The 19538-nt window shown below is 39.0% G+C and overlaps 1 protein-coding gene across 1 annotated transcript in view; it reads left to right on the top strand.

The window, feature by feature from the left end:
- Positions 1–19538, top strand: part of ca10a (carbonic anhydrase Xa) — a 240071-nt gene that overhangs the window by 18372 nt on the left and 202161 nt on the right. The window contains exon 2 of the mRNA XM_053341436.1: positions 15596–15670. Within this exon, the coding sequence (XP_053197411.1) occupies positions 15596–15670 (75 nt within the window). The remainder of the gene's footprint in view (positions 1–15595; positions 15671–19538) is intronic.

Raw genomic sequence — 19538 nt, 5'->3', positions numbered from 1 at the left:
TGGTTTACATTTAAACAAAGTCATTCTGTTGCAATATGTGAATAATTGCATTTTGTCAATGAATTACAGACATTTAGTTATGGCAAAATAACTCAAATTTAGTCAAAGTTATGCAAAATGTAACTAATGTGAGTGAGCTATCTTAAAGAGAAATGAGATGTGAGGTGAACAGAAAGGTTTGTGAGCTCAAATTGAGTTTTTTGCTTGGATTCTAAGATTTCTGACAGATGATTCATGGTTCTCAGTAGATGGTGAGCCAAACGCAGCTTGATATCTGAACTCTGATCTGTCTGCAATATGGTAGGATCATTACCAGGCCCCCATAGTGATTGCAGCTCGAACACACACACACACACACACACACTTTCTCTTTCTTTCACATACACACTCGAAGAGCAACTTGACTTTCCTGTGACTGACTTACTCTACCTTTGACACTGACTTTGAACTAAATACAAATAAAAGGAGGAACAAACTTCCACAAAGAACAATGAAGGATTTTTTTTAAATTATGGGCGCGGTTTTTGTTTGCATATGTGTACAAATTTCAATGTAATATGGCCATTCATTCATGAATGCATCTACAATTGTGGTTAATTACACCTAGCTGAGTGTGGTTGATTATTGCATTTAAGAACCTCGATGCAAGGTGTACTTATCTAAGCGTGGGTTTTAGCTACAATAGCAAATCTAGTTGGTACTTCCTGTGTTCCTTTGGTTGAACTCTGAGTCAAGTGTGTGAAATGTTTTATATAAAGCTAATGGAACCTTCTACTGCTCTACTCAAAATACAAGAACAGTTAGTGTTTCTCAAATCTGTACAACAGAGACTTAGAGTGTGACCTGTAGTCATATTGGTCACTATTATGTACCACTGAAACACTGCTATGTACTATTAAGTACCAGTATTTTTCTTTAACAGTTAAACCAGATACAAACACTGTGTATCTCCCTTTCTAACAGATGATAATGATACTTTGTGTTAATAATGATTTTATTGAGATGTTACTGCCAGTGTTAGTAGTTTCAATTTGGAGGTGGCTGTCCCCAACCCTGACCCCTGAATTTCAATGAGTGAATGATACTGATATTATTTTAGCCTATTTTTCTAAGATAAAATTATCAGCAGATATATTGATATCGGAAGGTTTTTACCCCTAGCATCGGCCCCAAAAATCCAATATCAGTTGGGCCCTAGTCCTGATATATCTGACTTAGAATGATAAATGTAGCATTACACTAGTCCATTGCCAAAGTACCCTTTGTATTTAAATCATTTATTAATTTAATATTTAATAATTTAAATAACTTAGATGTTTTAACCATATTTCAGTATCCCATAAACTGTTACCTTAACTATATTAACATATTTAGTGTCATAAAGTTGACCAAACTATGTTGCAAATGTAAAAAGTGGCTTTAGTTGTGTTTTAACTTCCACTATGTAACAGTTCTCTCATTAATAATGCTTGAATTACTAAATAGAGTTAACTGTGAGGGCCCTTCAGGAGACTGTACTGTAGCTATTCCTGGCTCTCTGTACGAGAGCTGAGACAGTAGCTGAGCGGCTGCACAGTGTGGTAAGTACAGTGTCTAGTCACTGGCACAGGTACACAGGGTTTTATGGCTTTCAGCTCAATAGAATCAGAGGCCAGAGAGGACAAAGGTACTCACCTTCTTTAAACCCCCCTCAATTATTGATGGCTACTTTCCTTTCTCTGCTGTAACGCTCCTTTCTCTAGCTTTTCTACTTTCTCTGAGCACAAATAAAATAATGGATTTCTCCTCCTTTTTTGCACTCAGTAGGGGGAAAATAGTGACAAAAGTTTTAGAGACGAGAAGTGGAGGAAGAAAGTAAACACAGAGTGTGTTCTTGTTAGAGTCAGTGTGGGTGTGCTCAGCAGTCACTAAACAGTCTGTCACCTCTCTCTGACTCTCCTGAATACACCTCCGACACCATCCTGATAAGATGTGGGGAAAAAACACCACTCTGTTGACCCAACTTTACCCATGTGTTCAGAGGTTTCAGTGACAGTCTGGGCAGACAAGGCCAATTAAATCCAATTATTGTGATATTAAACCTACAAAATGCAACCTTTTGGCATTTAAATAGCATAATTACACACATTATTGATTATACAACAAGCCTTTCAAATTAAACAACCTCATAGGTTGTTTGTACCTGCACTGCAGAACAACCAATTGAACTTTATATGCTGCTTTCTAAAATGAGAGTGTAATATACCGCTTTCCAAAACTGTTACAAATACCTGTTAGAACATAATGGTGCTGTAGGATGTGACATCACTGTGGTAAAGGTCTGGTTAGGTTCAGGCACAAAAAACATTTGATTAGGGTTAGGGAAAGATGATAGTTTGTGTTAAGATGTCTTTGTTATCATGAAAATGTCCCAATTTATGGTTGGAAGCAGGAAGTGAACAGCAGTCTCCAGCAGCGAATCTACTTTTTGACACTTTTTGCCATGTAACTTCCTGAAACTTTGTCGTCATGGTAACAGTAAAATCCGTGTTGGGACTTTTTTTTTTTTAAATGTCCCAACACGCGGGTGGACACAGTAAGTGAACAGCCGTCTAGTTTTTGCCACTGTTTGCCATCTAACTTCTTTAAAGGTTGTCAAAATTAATCGTCATGGCAACAGTGAACTCTGCGTTGTTGTTTTTTAAATGTTTTGCAGTTGGAAACGGGACGTGAACAGTGGTCTCCAGCTGCTTAGTCTAGTTTTTGCCACTTTTTGCCAACTAACCATCAAGCCATTCACCCACCTCCTCCTAATAAGAAAGTCCCTTTACATATAGACGTAATCTAAACTGTATCACTTCTGTAGGTCATACTAACTATGGCCACTAGATGGCATCTGTCATTCAAACATCATAGGTCATTCTTGGCGACTGAATTTAAGACCTATGGTGTCATTTTTCTCGGGAGGACATGCACTGATTCTTAGTCTTTTGTTTATGTGTTTGAATTCCTCAATCCGTCTCAAAGTATTTTGTCAGTGAGTTTGGGGATGTGTATAAAAAACAAGGACACAGTGTCTGGAACGTCACTCTTAGGTTTCAGAAAGGGATTTAGGTTTACCTCTGGCTGCCACCTTGTCAGTGTTTGGTCCACAGCCAGAAAACATGGATGAAGAAAGACGTAAGTTCTGAAGTTAAGAGACCTGTCAGTCATCATAGCGACCTTTCATCTTATCGTCATAATAAGATTGAAAAAAAATATGCTGACTTTGCAGGGGGGAGTTAGGAGTCCTTGCTGTAGATTCCAAAAAACAAACTAGTGTCAAAACTGAAAACGACAACTTTAGATATAAAATAACGAAAATGATGTCGTCTAACTGAGTGAAACGCTTTGAATTTCTATCAACACAGAGAAAACATACCACAAAGTCCAGCAGGAACAGTTGGCAGCTTTGGGTCATCTGTCTCCCTGTCTTCATCTCTCTTTCTGTCCCTCTCTCTGATTATCTCTCATCTTTCTCACTCAGCTCTTTATCCCTCACATTCAGTTTCTCACTTTTTTTCCCCCTCATCTCTTCCTTCCACTCTGTTCACCTCTGTCATCTCTCTCTATCCTTCTTCCTGTCTTCAGCATTTTCTTTCCCATTTTCTATCCGCAGAGCAGTACCAGCCATACTCTGGTGAAAGAATGACATCATAGAGCACGACAAAGATAAAATCGATGAATTTAACAGTGAGTGATATTTAGACTAGCAAATCTCATTATGGATAAAACATTTCCTGTCTAATGGTCAGAGACGGAGCCTGTTTGAGTGCTTACATTAACAGAAATTAGCAGGAGGCCACATTTAAATATTTATGTGCTAATCAAATTAAAATAACTGATCTTATTCTGACACTGACTCTGACACTGCTGTTTTAATGCTATAATAATCACCAGGACTTTACCAAAATCCACTCTACATAAGAAGGAACTGTCAGACTCAACATCCCCTAAATGTAACAGATTCAAACACAATGTAACATTGTTTGTTTGTAGCTTTTTCATACACACACAAAATAGTCCTTGTTTAACTGTTTAACTCGTGGTGTTTCAGCTTTTAATAGCAAAGTAGTGGAGTCGATTTGTCCTAAAGTAAAACTACTGGAGCACAAGTTATTTGTTCAGGAAGACCAATAAAAGAAATGCTGCTTGAGAGATTCTTTGATGTATTATAAGAGGTGATAGGGCGTTGCTGCTTAGCTTATAAGCTGATTTTCTTTCCCAGTGGTCACTCGCGGTATTGCAGCTTAAAATTCCCCTGCAGCTCAAAAAGCATTTTCCCCATAGACCACCATTGTAAAAGAGATGTCTGACCTCGAACAGCAGACATTATCAATTATGATCCTTTTTATTAGGTTTTTGATTTGTAAAACTTTCCTCAATTTGTGACATCATCACAATGTAAAGTCTATGGTTATAACTCGTGGGTGGGACCAGCGGGGAAATCTTATTAAACTGAATTGGCACCATTTCCAGCTCTTACAATGCATCAATGGAGAGATTGCATTGATTTACAGATGCTAATGGAGCCTACGGAAGACAGGAAGTTACATCATGATTTTGGCTGTACCTCAGAATCTTGCCTATTCAACAATTCAAATGAACTGAACCTTTAAACCCCAGCAGACACACAGGAGTTTATGTCGAGCATTAACTTCTTATTGTTTTTTACACAAATTTAATGTGGAGTTCCTAACTAAAAAATCCAGCAACTACAGGTTACATCAGTGGAGGATGAAGTTATGGAGATTGGGGAAAATACGAGGCTTCAAATTTTAACCAATGCAAATCAGTGGGTGATGTCATCACTTTGCAACACCCATTATTTTATACAGTCTATGTTTGCAGTAAATTAACAACATGATCTGAACAGAAACACAATGAATTTTGAACACATTAAACATCGACAAAAGTTTCTGAGCATCTTTCAGGACTAATATCATAGTTTTACCTATTGATTCACAGTGCAGTATACTTCTTAATGTGTACACTGCTGATTCCAGTATGACTAAGTGACTGCTGCCTCCTGAGCCAGCATATGAGAACAGAGTAGCACTGGATTAGCATATTGCCTGCTGTATTTTAAATAGGAAACCAATTGGTTCGGTTTGATTCAGTCTTCAGAGCCCAGATCTTTCATTCTGTGACACAGAGGCAAATACGCCCTCACACACACACACACACACACACACACACACACACACACACACACACACACACACACACACACACACACACACACACACACACACACACACACACACACACAGCTGGGGCTATTAAAGAGAGAGACACCAATAGGAGCTTGGTGAGAGATAATTGTCTCATAAGTCAGTAAGCACAGCTGTTGGCAAGGTCAAGTTTCATTTATGGACGCACGTCACCACTCCCGAGTTTCGTCTCTGTGTCTTTTCCAAGCTGTCTTTCTTTTTCCTCTCTTTCCCTCCTTTTTTTCTCTCTCCCTATCTGAGTCTGTCCTGTACCTGTCCCACTCCCTGTCACCCCCCCTCCCCCCACCCTCCTTCTTTCCCTCCCTCACTTTCTGCATGGTTGGGCTTCAGGATTGCTTGTGCCCTTCAATGAATATTAATGGAAGAGTTTGGATATTATACACCAAAAAAATGAACTGTTTATTTACGGAGTCTCTCTCTGTGGCTTTATGGGAGGTTTGGGGGGGGGGCTGAATGCTGCCAGACTCTCAAGTATGAAGATGAAATAGGCCTGTGCTGTGCTAAATAGGATTCAGGTCAGTAAAAGGCTGTGGCCAAACACATTCGTCATATAGCTTTAGAGGAGCCTTCTCATTTCAAAACAATTCTGCAGCAAAAACATGGCATTGTTTGGGGATGGAGGATAAATAGAGGACGGTCTAAGTGGTTCAACGTTTGTCTCAGTAGTTCAAATTTAGTTTGAGTGGCTTGCGAAATAATTCAGGTATGTTCAGTCAAGAGGCAGAGACAAAGATCGAGACTTGACTGATTATCAGCCGACAAAGAGTTATTGGATTCTGAATTAAATGTTATAAATAATAGTCCTGCTTTAGTAAAGCTTGAAAGAATTGTGGAGAAGAGTATCATTTGCTTTCATTGTAAGGTGTAAATGCTGTGGCTGAAAGTAGAATTCATTTCATGCTATCACATTAGTTAGGAGATAGGAAGACAAGGAAGGGAGAAGGACAGAATGAAAGAGAGTAAGGAAGAAAACCAAGAAACGTAGATGAAGGGAAGTACAAAAAGAAAGAAAACATACAGAGAGACAAAACAGAGGATTTGTTGAAGGAAGGTGAACTCAGTGATGTATTTATTGCAAGGAACATAGGAAGTAAGGGCAGAAGGAGGGAAAAAGTGAAAATGAAGATAGTAGGAAAGATGGATGGAAGCAATTCGGACAGATCAAAGAAAAGTACGAAAGCGATAAAGAAAGATTGAAAGTGAAGTACAAAAGGAGATGTAAAATGTAGGAAAGAACGTGTAGGATAGAAAAAGTAAGAAACAAAAGCAAATTAGAGAGGAGGATCAAGGTGAAAATGATGGAATGGCAGAGAGGAAATAAAGAAACACATGAGACTTAATGGCAAAGGGAAACAATAGAGAACGATTTTAAGTAAAATGGAATAAAGGTTAAAGCACCAAGGAAAGATGGAGGAATGAAAAGAATGGGAAAGGCAATATTGCTGTTGCTTAAATGTAGTGTTAAGATTGAAGTTAACTGTGTCATTTCTTTCCCTGAGATTAAATTGAAGGAAAGAAATGTTCAAAACTGCATGTTAAGTACAATTCACCTCTATTGACTGTAAAATTAAAGATAGAAATTACCTTGAATTGCTCGTTCCAGTTTCCAATAAAAAATCAGCTTATTCACAGACTTTTCTTGAGTTGAATGACATCATCTTGATAGTAATATTGTATAAACTTTTCGTCCACCTAATTAGGGTTAGCTGACAGGATGGCTGACAGTAGAGACAGTAGAATAAGTCTGCTGTATGTGAGGGCTGACGTGACAGGCTGACTGAAACACAAAGAGCGGTGATGAAATATGTAGTTCGTATAGAATTGACAAGAGGAGCAGGTCTGGGAGCTTCTATACTAAACTATAAGACATGTACAGAGTTGACAGATGTCAATCCAAACTTGCACTGACGATGCACACCAATGAACCCTGGCTTAAAAAGGATATTTAAGCTTAAAAATGGAGATAATGGGTTTTTTCTTATTGATTCTGCAATTGTTACTTGGCCATTGTTCTGTAAGCGATTCAATAGTCTTAGATGACTTATATTCTGCTGGGAAAAGCTCAATTATTTGTTGAATGGCATGAAATGAACATAAAGCAGCCTGGCCAGAAAAACTTCCCATTACATCATATTTCACAAAAAAGTGTCATTCTAAAATAAGTGTAAGCATGGTGGTACCTCTTTACATGACATCTCCATTACAAAGAACCAAACAGTGGCTGACTTGTCTTTATTAAGAAAAAGTGCTGTCACTGTTGATGTTACTTCCAGGCTGCTGAAAGATGTTTTTCTCAAAGTCCTCTTTATGAAGCAGTCAGCTAAAATGTAAATGCTAGAGGCTGAAGAATTCCTCAACAAGATAATCTTCCCCAGTCAGACAGCCACACTGGTTGTCGGTTTGAATGATTAAAACGACATATGATTATGTTTTCCTGACAAGCGAACCCCTGTGGTGATAATGAGTTAATTATGAGTGTTCTCTCTCAGAGGTAAGGTAGAATTAACTTGATGATGTAAAAGCACCAGAAACCCTTTAAGGGATGAGTTTTGATGTACAAAGATAGCAGTTGTTATCCCATCTCCTACTAGTAGTTAATGTTTCTTTTCACCCCAACCATTACCAAATAGTCTTTCTCAAACCTTTAACAGGTTTGCTCTGGTCTGAATCAGTGGATGAGTCAGACACTTGTTATTTTCTATTTGGAAAAAAGCATCACTTAAAAACCACGTTAGAATATCAAGCGTCTCATTGGTTGGATGTGTCTTCAGAATCGTCTTTGTAGATAGAGGAAGAAGGTCCTGGCCAAATGCCAAGAAGGAAACAGTCCAGGTCAATTAATTAAAACTGTTCATACTACTCATCATAATCCCAGTATGGATAACACTACCTGGCTACTAAGGCCATTTAGCTCAAACTTGCAGGATATGCCTAGTAGTTAGGTTAGATCAAAGTCTGATAAAGTTCCCACCACAAACAAACCGCTCCAGAAGTCCTTTGTGACCAGACTTAGATGGCTTCTCCTAAAGCAGGCATGTCCAAACTATTCCATAAAGGTTCATGTGGCTGCAGGTTTTCATTCCAACCAAGCAGTAGCACACCAGGCTGGACTCATTTAATCAACTGATCTAAGTCTTCAGACAGATGATTGAATCGTGTGCTCTTTGGTTGGAACAAGAACCTGCAGGCACACGGCTCTTTATGGAACAGTTGGGACATGCCTGGGCTAAAGGGTCTCTGTGTGGTTGTTCTGCTCCGGGACAACTGCTGTGCTCTGATCTGCCCAAACAAACTGCAGGAAGAGGAACCAAATAGAGTCAAATTCAACTCAAAGTACAAGGCAGATTTGAAAATCTAACCAAACCTTGACCATGAAGGTGGCTGATCAGAAAACACATATGGATTGTTTTTTGCAATGATAGTTTGGAAGACATAGCTTATATCATATGTTATATATTCATATATTTTACCTTTTGATATGTTGGAAGATGTTGTCCAAAACCAAATGTGGATGTTGGGAGTAAGTGGCCGAAGCTGGAACAAATGAGAGGTCTCTAAAAATGACACATCATATCTCAAGACCACAAAAGTCTGTAACAAGTTGCACGCAGTTCATGTCAGAAAGATTCTCTGTACTTTTTTTTTTTAAATGTGAGAATTATCTTCCTGCAGACGGAGGCAAGAAGTGACACCTAAAGATTATTAATGGAACCTTCAAAGTTTCCAAAATGGCCTGATTTGCCTACTGTACCCTGACCTATACTTTCATGTAACTTATTCTGACTATAAGGGATTTGTCGGTGTTGCTCCAACATCACACAGAGAAAATTCCCATAAACAAGTAATGGAGAACATTTTAATATATTTATCAGTATGCAGAATACTCTAATCTGCTACCTCACACATTGAAATGCACACAAATGGTGATCAATCAGCCCTCCTACCCCTCCCCTAGCAGCATCTTGACTGCATTTCCCTTTATAGATTGGAGGCATTTCCTTTCTGCTGATGTCAGGAAATGTGTTTTGGGGCCATAGCCAGACATTGTGAGAAATAGGACAGTGCTTGTTATGCTGCTTCACTCTTTTTTTTCTCTCTGTGGCGCTCTTCTGATGAACCGCAGGAAGTGATTATGTCTCATCTGTTTGTTGCAACCACTTCCGATCCAGTGACAACAGAAGCCCACAGGATTACATGGAGAGTGGGTTGTGCTGCTGTAAAAAAGGAAAAAAAAATAGAATCTGAGCTCACACATGGCTGCAAACAATCCAGAACAGTTGGCCAATCATAGCTGTTGCAGGCTGTTTGATTTAACTTGAATGTGATGTAAGCATGAAATGGAAACTGTAAATATAGAAGCAGCAGACAAACAAGCTGTGAGATGGAATAATGGAATATGATGCAGTGAAATATAGAGCATTTTGTAAATTAATTTTGCGAGTCCATCTTAAAATTAACCATCAATTCATCATTCTCACACAAAAAAAGTAAATAATTAATTTTAAGTAATTTTTATTCTATTTTTCATTTTTTACTTTTACAAATTACTCATCAGCTTAAACATGTATTCACCCCAAAAAACAAAGAGAAGAAATTAAATGATGAATTCATATAATTAATAAAGTGCATAGAAATACAAACAAAGGCAAATAGGAGGTGATGCAGAACCAATAGTGATCAAAAATCATACAAAAGAAACAAAAGAATGATTTAAAAAATCAAAGAATAAAAATAAATACAAACTTTATTCTGAAATTATCAATTTAATACAAATGTAATTTATTATTTATGAGTTTATACAATTTTGATGATAAATATACATACTTTTTCATAGGTCATGCATATAGAATTAATTATCTGTTCATCTTGCATTAGTTCCAAAATTACCACACTTTTTTACATGTTCGCACTGGTGCATAATATATTTTGTTGTAATTAGTGCTGCTGTTTGGCTACCGAAACTGCTTTGTTTTTTCCACAGGGATCAGGAAAGGTTCAATTTACTGAATTCATCAATGTACGATCTCAGCAGCAATTTATCTAAAACTGATGGTGATAAAATTGTTTCACATTCACTCTAATTAGAATAAAATAACATGGGTATATTAATCCAAAATGGGCATTATTAATATTTATTTACTGTCAAGGACAGCAGCTGTGTTATTATAGGCAGTATTACAGTGCACATGTGCAGTGTGAGTAAGAGAGACAGAACTGTATCTGTATTGTTGTCGGTAGCTTGTAAGAGGATCATGTCCACAGGCCTCCAAATCTCCTTTATATTATTACTTACTGTAGCTAGAATCCCAAAGACTCTTGCTTACACACACCACCACTCCTATACACACACATACAAACTCACAAATTGTTGTACATGACCAGTCATTATTTTTCTTAGCGCTGAACTTTTATCTCATAAAACGTGATTTAAACATTCTCTACTTGATAAATTGGTACACCACCATCACAATGTATTTGCTGTTCAGCAGTAAGGTTAACTACTGTATGTGAATCAGTAGAGTAAAATATACTGGCTGCGATAGTGTTTAATAAATGGCCATTGAAAGAAAAGAGAACAATGGCAAAGTCACAGTGCAACAAAATCCATGTGCCCTTTTGTAATGTTGAAGTGGCCAAGGTATTACTAAAGGCCCATTTACGCTCAACGATAAATACGGCTCCAGATACGAACAGAGCCTTCTGTCCGTGCTCTGCGTTCATTTCATCTGTATTTCTGCACGTTTCCATAAAGCTTACGGATACGGACCAAACGGAGCAGTACCACCGGAAACCATGGGGGGGCAGTGTTGCTGTCACTACTGGATATGTAGCTCTAGTGAGACACGAAGAAGAAATAATAATGGATGAACTTTTTGAGGAAAGGTTGTGCGAGTTGGTTAGAAACTTTAAACATATCGTTTTTGTCTTTTATGCAAGAGGTACATTATCAGTATCTCCTCCACAGTCGCCATGTTTGTTTTTGAGTTTGTTGTTGTCGTCATAAACTTTTGACTCTGGGCTGCCCCCTGGTGGATGTATTTGTTAACATCCATGCCAACATAAAGGACGCATGGAAGTATGTGAGCAGTGATAACATCGTTTGAAAAGGACGTATACATTTTCGTACGTACGGTTGTTGCTAGCTTAATTTGGAACAAAAGTAACACAGAGAGAAAGGCTTTGTGTTTTTTTTAACAAGTGGTATAAAAGATTACAATCTAAAATTCAGACTTATGTTGAAAAAACGTTAGCAACATTTGCGGGTGCTAGCTTGTTTGCTGTTTTAGGACTTGGATGGAAGTACTCTACAAATCTGCAATATATTGTGTTTTGTAATCAGCCCTGTTCTATTTATACCCTTGTATTACCTCATAGTTCCATTTTGTTCTTTGTGTTTGCCTGCCTGTTAAACACCATGGAGCTTCATAGTTTAACTTAACATTCAGTTCAATTTGTTGAGTTCCTATTTACATCAGTTTCATCATATTCTCCTTACTGCTGCCCCCACCCCCACCACCACCAAAGGAGACATGATTTTATCAAGATCAAATGAACAAAATGACTGCAGTGTTTTTAAAATGAAATTCTCTGTGATCACATCTGGTAAAAGGTTGTCAGTTGTTTTTTTTTTTTTTTTTTTTTGTGCTCATCTCCTGGAGCCAAAGCTTTGTTTTTTTTAAATGTTATTATTCTTGCATCCTCCACTGTGTTCTGGTTAAACTGTAAAATCAAAGGTGCATTCATAAACTTCTCAATTATGTATGAGAGATGAATTTTCAATCACACTCTATTTACACTAGAGTTGTTATTTCTCCGTATCAATAATCTTTCCATTTCTGTTTGTAAAATTTACTTTCTATATGAGTGCTATGAAATTAATCATTGATCATCCTTCTGATGTTTAATAATGATTGCGATATCAATGCGACGATTGTTCATTAAATCTTTTGAATTGGGTTATTGGGCTGATTTAAGTGTGCAGCCATGCGTAAGAGTTGTGTTAGTGACAGCTGTTCAGAAAACTGGTGAAATAAATTGAATTTTTCTTCTTTGATATTCTCCTGTTCTCTATATCTCACATAATTATTACACATATTAATAAGACACATACTTTTGCACATCATATCAATGATATAATGTCACTGTGTGGATCATTAACCTTGTTGCAGTGTGCTCCCTGGTTATAGTTAGTGAACTACCAGCTTCTACCTGCTCAGATCTCACAGTCAGCAGCAGGAGAGGAGGAGAGCAGCAAGGGAATCTAGCGCACATAGTTTGTATGGAAGCCTAATGATGGAAAAAGTAAAACTATAAAATATAAAAATAAACCATTATTATTATTTATCTTTTATTTACAGAAAATGCCTATTTTTGTGTAGCATACATGTGTGTTATTTTGTTAAAGCTATCAGACATTAACATTTACAGTAGTTGTTTTGTTTAAATTATTATTTATAATTTAATATTACTTTAACAACTCAGGGACTTCCAAACTGCAACATGTTGTTTGAGCACTTTTTTGCATTGTCAAATTGAAATAATGTTTTGTTTTTGAATGAAGGGGTGGAAATTTAAAAAATATTTTTTATCTGATTAATCGATTAATCGAAAAAATAATCAACTGATTAATCGTCATTTTATCAAAATAATTGTTAGTTGCAGCCCTATTATTTTTCAAATTTTTCTTCTGGGGTAGCATACCCCTGGACCCCCCTAGTGTTGCTAGGTTACCGACACACAGCACCGCTGCTACAAAAATTTCTAGGGGAAACACTGTGTACGCTCTCAGTTTATCCCATAGACTGTATAGAAGAAATGGACGTAACATCCGTGACATCACACATTGGTTTGTGGACTGCTGCTCGGAAGCCAATAGTTTCGAATCTGGGCAGCGCCATCTTGAAAATTTCAGGTGCATGCCGGGAAAAATAAAAACACGGATTCTACTTATATGGGCATGAGGCGGAGTCATGGGCGGAGCGGGGGAGGTTGCTATGGTTGCGAAGGCTGGATCTCGAGGACATTGTGCAATCAACCTGTCAATCAAGACGTAGCCACGCCCTAATGCATACCCTGCTTTATCATAAAATATAAAATCAGGGAGGCCAAAATTTCACAAATGAACATCATACTGCATTGAAGAAGGCTTTAAACTAGCGATTGAGGCCATAAACACATTTTGAAAACGTTTACTGAGATTAGAAATCCAGTTAGAAGTGGTGGCCTTTTGCTAGAATGCAGTTCTAAGTTACTTCCGCGTTGGCCTCATTTCAGAGGACCGGAACTCCCTGCCTGGTTTATCCAAGTAACACCTGTTTTAATAATTTGCTTCATTGTTTTCTCAACTGTCCCAGACACACGTATCATGTATCGCCATCCCTGGAACATTCCACTAAAATCAGCCAATCAAAATGTATTCTTATGCTTGGTTTGACTGAGCCTAACAAAGCATTCACAGTGCGTTCCTTCAGCTTGTGTTCACTTTAAAATCCACTTTAGCACTTTACAAAACAAAGAAAGCTTTTTTTTTATGGCACAAGAATGAGACAAGATATGGCTTTCCTGTATGTAAAAAAAACAAAGTAGAAAGGTTTTGTTTGCACAGGAAGCAAAGAGGGGGTTTATGGGAGAAGTGTTTTTAATTTGGAGAAACAACACTAACAATCCCACTGGAGAGAAGCAAACACTCCATTCATCTCACAGCCTCTTTTTTATGATAATAACTACACCAAAGTGTCACAATGAATTTTTTACAATGCCAAGGTGTCTGAAGTGTGGCACATAGCAATTTGAACACATAATCATATTCTACTCTCTCATCCAGAAGAGAGAGAAAGATCTGTGGTGGTAGAAAGTCAATCTGATTTATAGGAAATTGACTATATCAAAACTTTCTAAACGATCTTGTGTTCCTGCTAGCAGTTGAAGTTCTGCCAAGGCCCATCAGCGCTGGGTAGGGGGCCAGGGTCCGGTAGCGCAGGGCAGGGGGCCAGGGAGCCAGCCTCCCTCTAATGGCCTAGAGAGTCCAACTCACTGCTGCCGCTTCACTGATTAAGGGTCTAAACCAGTGGTGTCAGACATGCGGCCCGTGGGCCAGAACCAGCCCGCCGAGGGGTGCAATCCTGCCCACTTTCCTTCCTGTGTTCTTTTCCTTCCTTCCATCTGTCCTTCCTACCTTCCTATTTTCCTCCCTTCCTTCCATCTGTCCTTCCTCCCTTTCTTCCTTCTGTCCTTCCATCCATCTGCCCTTCCTCCCTTTCTTCCTTCCTTCTTTCCTTGCATCTGTCCTTTCTACCTTTCTTCCCCCTGTCCTTCCATCCATCTGTCTTTCCTTCCTTCCCTTCTTATTTTCTTCCTTTCTTCCTTCTTTCTCTCCATCTTTTTAATGATCCGGCCCACATGAGATGAAATTGGTCTGTATGTGGCCCTTGAATAGTAATGAGTGCTGTTTTCTTCAAGTTAATTTCCCATTAAAGCAGGAGAAACAATTTATCATTGTGAGAAACAAAGTCGACTAACAGGAAACTTTATTTTTCTTTCTTGGGACGCCAACCGCCATGTTCCCCTATTTTCATCTTTTGGCGGTAGAGATTGCCCTTAGCTGGACCATGACCAGCCGGCCCACCCGTCTGAAATTGAACCTACTCTCCAGTGATACTGCAGCAAGGAGTGTTTTTTAGGGGGACAGCAGTGGGAGGAGGGTTGTTCGTCCACCTCGACTTCCATTAAAGACAAGCAAGCAAGGGGCAACCTCTGGACCCTCCATTAAGCACTGCTTTGCACGTCCAGTGAATGAACTGAAAAGAAGAAGGGAAAAAATAGCAAGGTGTAAAAAGCAATATCCCAAAGGCTCGCTGGGTAATTCTTGGTCACAACACTCTCTTTGTACTGAGACCTTTACTTAGTCACCTCAATTATACTGTACCACCCTCCTCTAATCTGGGGGCTTTCTTCCACAGCTCACACTACATGACAGAATGCATTTCCATACTAATGCCCAGGGAGTCATTGCATCATGAAGTGGGGGGGGGGGGGGGGGGGGGGTTGCTTGTGTGTGTATGTGTGTGGACTGAAACAAGAGGTTGCATTCCAATCGGAGGCCTGTTTGCTCCCAGTTCCTCTCTGGAGACCCTCTTTGCCGAGACCTCTGGCAGAGAAAGGTTAGCGGGGTTGTCTGGAAATGATGAGGGCGGGAAAAAAAAAAGAAAAGCTTGCGTTTCAGTCGGAGAACATCTGAATGCATCAGGATGGGGTTTCTTTTTTTTTGTTTTGCTTTCTTGTGTGAATTTCAGATCTCAAGCGATTGATGTTTTTCTATGTTTTTCCCTCTTCTCACCTCACAGCGCAGCCGAATCCGCCGAAAATTCACGAAGGATGGTGGGCGTACAAGGAGGTGGTGCAGGGGAGCTTTGTTCCAGGTAAGCCTCAAAAACAGCACGCAAGCACTTTGATGCACGGAAAGGTTTTCCACGGAATACTGATTTCTCCACACACACTTTAAACCACATTGTTGTGCTTGATCTCAAAGTCGGAGCTTATTACATATTGAAGATAACATCGTGGCCACCTTGCCAATGGCCATAGTTTTATTTTCTCATTCTGACGAGACCTCTGTTGGCCTTCCCACACAGCTGACGCTTTTTCCTCTGATTGATTGACAGCAGCTCACTCACCCCCCCCCCCCCCACACACACACACACACACTTTTTCCATCTTGTTGTGTGTCAGGCCAATTATTTTCTCAAGATTGTGTTTCTGCTGAGCTGAGGTGCGTTTTGAGAAAGCCTGCAGGTGAGTGTGTGTGTTACTAACCAACGTCTACGCACTGATAGATTAATTAGGAAAATTCAAAAAGGAGATATATTGCTGGAAGTCACTTCTACAAGCATCAAGGTTAACTTTTGTGTAAGGTGAACAAAGTTGGTTGTAATCAAAGTGCAAGTATCAAGGCATGTCTCATCAGCACTTTTAAATTACAACTTTCAACCTAATTTCACCTTAAATGGGTCGCAACATTTCACTTGGTCATTAGTTTGTAATTCAGAGCTGTATGAGCCATGGTAGCAAACACTACTCTGACCTTCTGCTAGTTCTTCAAGCTGTGAAAGTCTCACAATGTCTACTACTGTCTAAACTGATTGTTTACTTGATGATGATGAGTCATAGGCATTGTAGTTAGCTGCTGTAAATGCTCATGATACCCTACTGGCAAATAATTCATGCTTGTACATTTGGTGTGACAGACCAGAACAACATGCAAGGATTTCATCAGTGTTACAGAAATCTGCACCTCACGCTTTCCGTCCAGCGTCCTTTATGTTAACAAGGCAGATCAACTTCCATCCCTAAAATTAATATATGCCGTTATTTTCCTTAATCTCAATCCAGTGATTTAGTTGTGTACCTCATCGAACCCTTAACCATACTGTAGATTCCCTCCACAGATACAGCATAAAGTGAGAATTTTTGGAAATAACACTGAATGTAATCTGATGTGGAATTTTACAATATCGGTTCGTCTCCATGACACATTTTGAAAGACGGTTGAGTGGTGAAGGTTCAGTCTCGTCTCAAATCAAAAGCCAATGCAATCTGACCACAGAAATCAGGTTTATGTGACGAGGCAAACATAGTGAACCTTCTATTCTTCAGTCAGTCAGACAGACAGGATGATCCCTGATGTTAAACATTAATACAGTGATTGAGGAAATCGCTCAAAGACAGAAGGAAACTGCTCCCTATTTTTCTTTCTTTTGAGTTCTTATGTTTTTTGTATTCATGTAGAATGAAAAACAAACACAAATATTAAGTGTGAGGCGTCAGTGGAAGGTATTTACCAAAAGCACACAGTAAATATACCGCAAATGAAAACTGTGGAATGCAAACTTTGGATATTTTTGACTTTTTGAACCAGCAAGGTCAGCACAGTGATCCTTCACTATATTGAAAAATCACTCAGAATCCAGATGTGGGCTTGATGGTGGGGTGGGGGGGTTGAGAAATCAGCAGCCATCGCAGCTCAGTTTTAATCCTGAAACCTTTCAATGAATGCAAACACACCACGCTTAAATCATAATACCTTCTTAATGGAGCAGTGATTTCCTTAATCCTCCACCAAGACACGCATTATAAAACATCATTTAGCTGTCACAGGTATTGCATTTCAATAGTCAAGTTGTGTTTAACCATTGATTTCAATTACAACTGTTGGTTTAAATCATTTTAAGTCTGTTTTTCTTTTCAAATGTGAACACTCCCTGGTTTATTTATCCCTCTGTGATATTAAACTGAATGTCTTTGGGTTATTGGTTGGGCCGTCACATCGGACTTTGAGAAACATTGACATAACAATCAATGTTTTTCACCGGTTTCACCTTTTTTTTCTTCTGCAGACTAAAAGACTTAATAATAATCAACAGATTATCAATAATGAAAATAACTCCAGGAAGTCCTCCTCAGTTATATTCCATATTACCTTGAATATTAAGCCTATGGCATGTAGATTAGACTGGATTATGAGCAACCAAAATAAGTGGATTTTCTGACATGATCCTAAGTGAATCTTAACATTCCAAATTAGGGCTAAGGATTGAAGTTAGCATGTCATGGTGAGGACTGAAGTTCGGATTAGGGTGCCTGGGGATTGGGGAATAAATAACATGCAACACAGTGAGATAGCGAGCATTACAGTTGGTGCTCAGGCTGAATAAAAGCATGTGTTTCCCCAAAGCAAAGCGTGGCTCTCCCAGCATGTCCAGGCATACATAAATAAGCGCCTGCCTGCTCGTCCTCCCCCTCAGGCGCCAACCACCTCAGCGGTTTTGTTATTTTTTTTTTGTTTTGTATCCGGGCTATCTCTTCAAGCGGTTCTCCACAGCGAGCTCGCTTTACTAACCGCCGTACAACAGCGAGAGTGGTCGGACGCCATTCACGATCCTCCCGTGACTCTGCAGAGAACTCCCCCAACCCTTGTTACTCATAGCCAGGATATAACACTGCAAAGCAAGCCTAATATAATGAGGCTGAGAGGAGTAACGTTGGTGGAATGTATTCCTGCCTAGGCTGCTTGGGCTGAGAGCGGCGATAAAAAAGATTTGATTGAATATTTAACAGTTTGTGCTCTGGATTTTCACTCGTATGCGATGTTCACATTATAAGCCTGTCATTCACCATTTCCTCTCCTATCACAATGACTGTTATATAACTTTCCTCATCTACACTTCAGCTTCTTCATATTTAACTTATCAGAGATTATGAGAGTAACGACTCAGGAGACAGGCTGGCAGATCTAGTTTTTGAATAATGTATCACATCTGACTTTAAGAGGAGTTCTCACCACAAGTCGTGGCTCGTGTATTTTGATCGGCAGCCAAAATAACATTGTAGGAAACGGAATGGAAATAATTGCGACTCCCCGGCTAAGAGAAAGTAATAACATCATTGTAAGGCTGCAGTCAGAGCTGGTAGTCAGAGGCTCCTACACTTCTTTTCACCTGTTAATGGCGCATCAAGGTTAAATATGGCGGTCCCGTCGTCATAGAACATTTGCACCCCAAAGCTGAGCAAAGTAAATGTGATCCTATTCTCAGGGCTCGTTCACTGCGGCTGACCTTTTGGAATGCAGCTCATCCTTTTTGAGCTTTCTTAATTAGCTTTAAATTTGTATAAAGGTCAGACAGAACTCCAAGTGCTGTCAGTAAACCCCAGTACCCCCCCCCCCCCCCCCCCCTTCCTCAGGCACGTCTTCATGTAAAATCTTCAGTCAGGGTCAAAAGGTACGCCATTGCTTTCCCACACTGCTTCTTTCCACATCAATCATTTATTCCAATATTAGCTTTTTTAGAGTTGTATATCAGTTTGTTAATTTTACTGTAATTAATGGAAGCGCTGTGTGTGTGTTTTTGATTTAATTTATGCGCTCATTATTCTCCGCGTCTGGAGTCTGCATTCCTGTGTTAATTGAAGTTCAGTTGAATTATCGAATCAAACACACAAAGGAAAAGATCTTATTAAACATGATTCCAAACTTACAATGCAAAGGCCTGCTGTGTTTACAACAGTCCATTTAAAGCCATTATAATGTCAAAGGAGCAAAGATAGAATGGAAAATACAATACTGAAAGTGAGTTTGAGAACATAATTTGCTCCTTGTGAAATGGTTATAATTTACTGATACAGGTCAGTCTGTATCGGGAAATAACAAATATGCATAGTACAGAAATACAAATACTTCCATTTACATTGTCTGAAGTCAACTGAAAGCTCTTTAATAGGAGCATTTGATGC

The sequence above is a fragment of the Scomber japonicus genome, chromosome 20 (assembly GCF_027409825.1).
Source record: "Scomber japonicus isolate fScoJap1 chromosome 20, fScoJap1.pri, whole genome shotgun sequence".
NCBI lineage: Eukaryota > Metazoa > Chordata > Actinopteri > Scombriformes > Scombridae > Scomber > Scomber japonicus.
The sequence above is the reverse complement of the archived record's forward strand: the minus strand, read 5'-3'. Positions and strand labels throughout refer to the sequence as shown.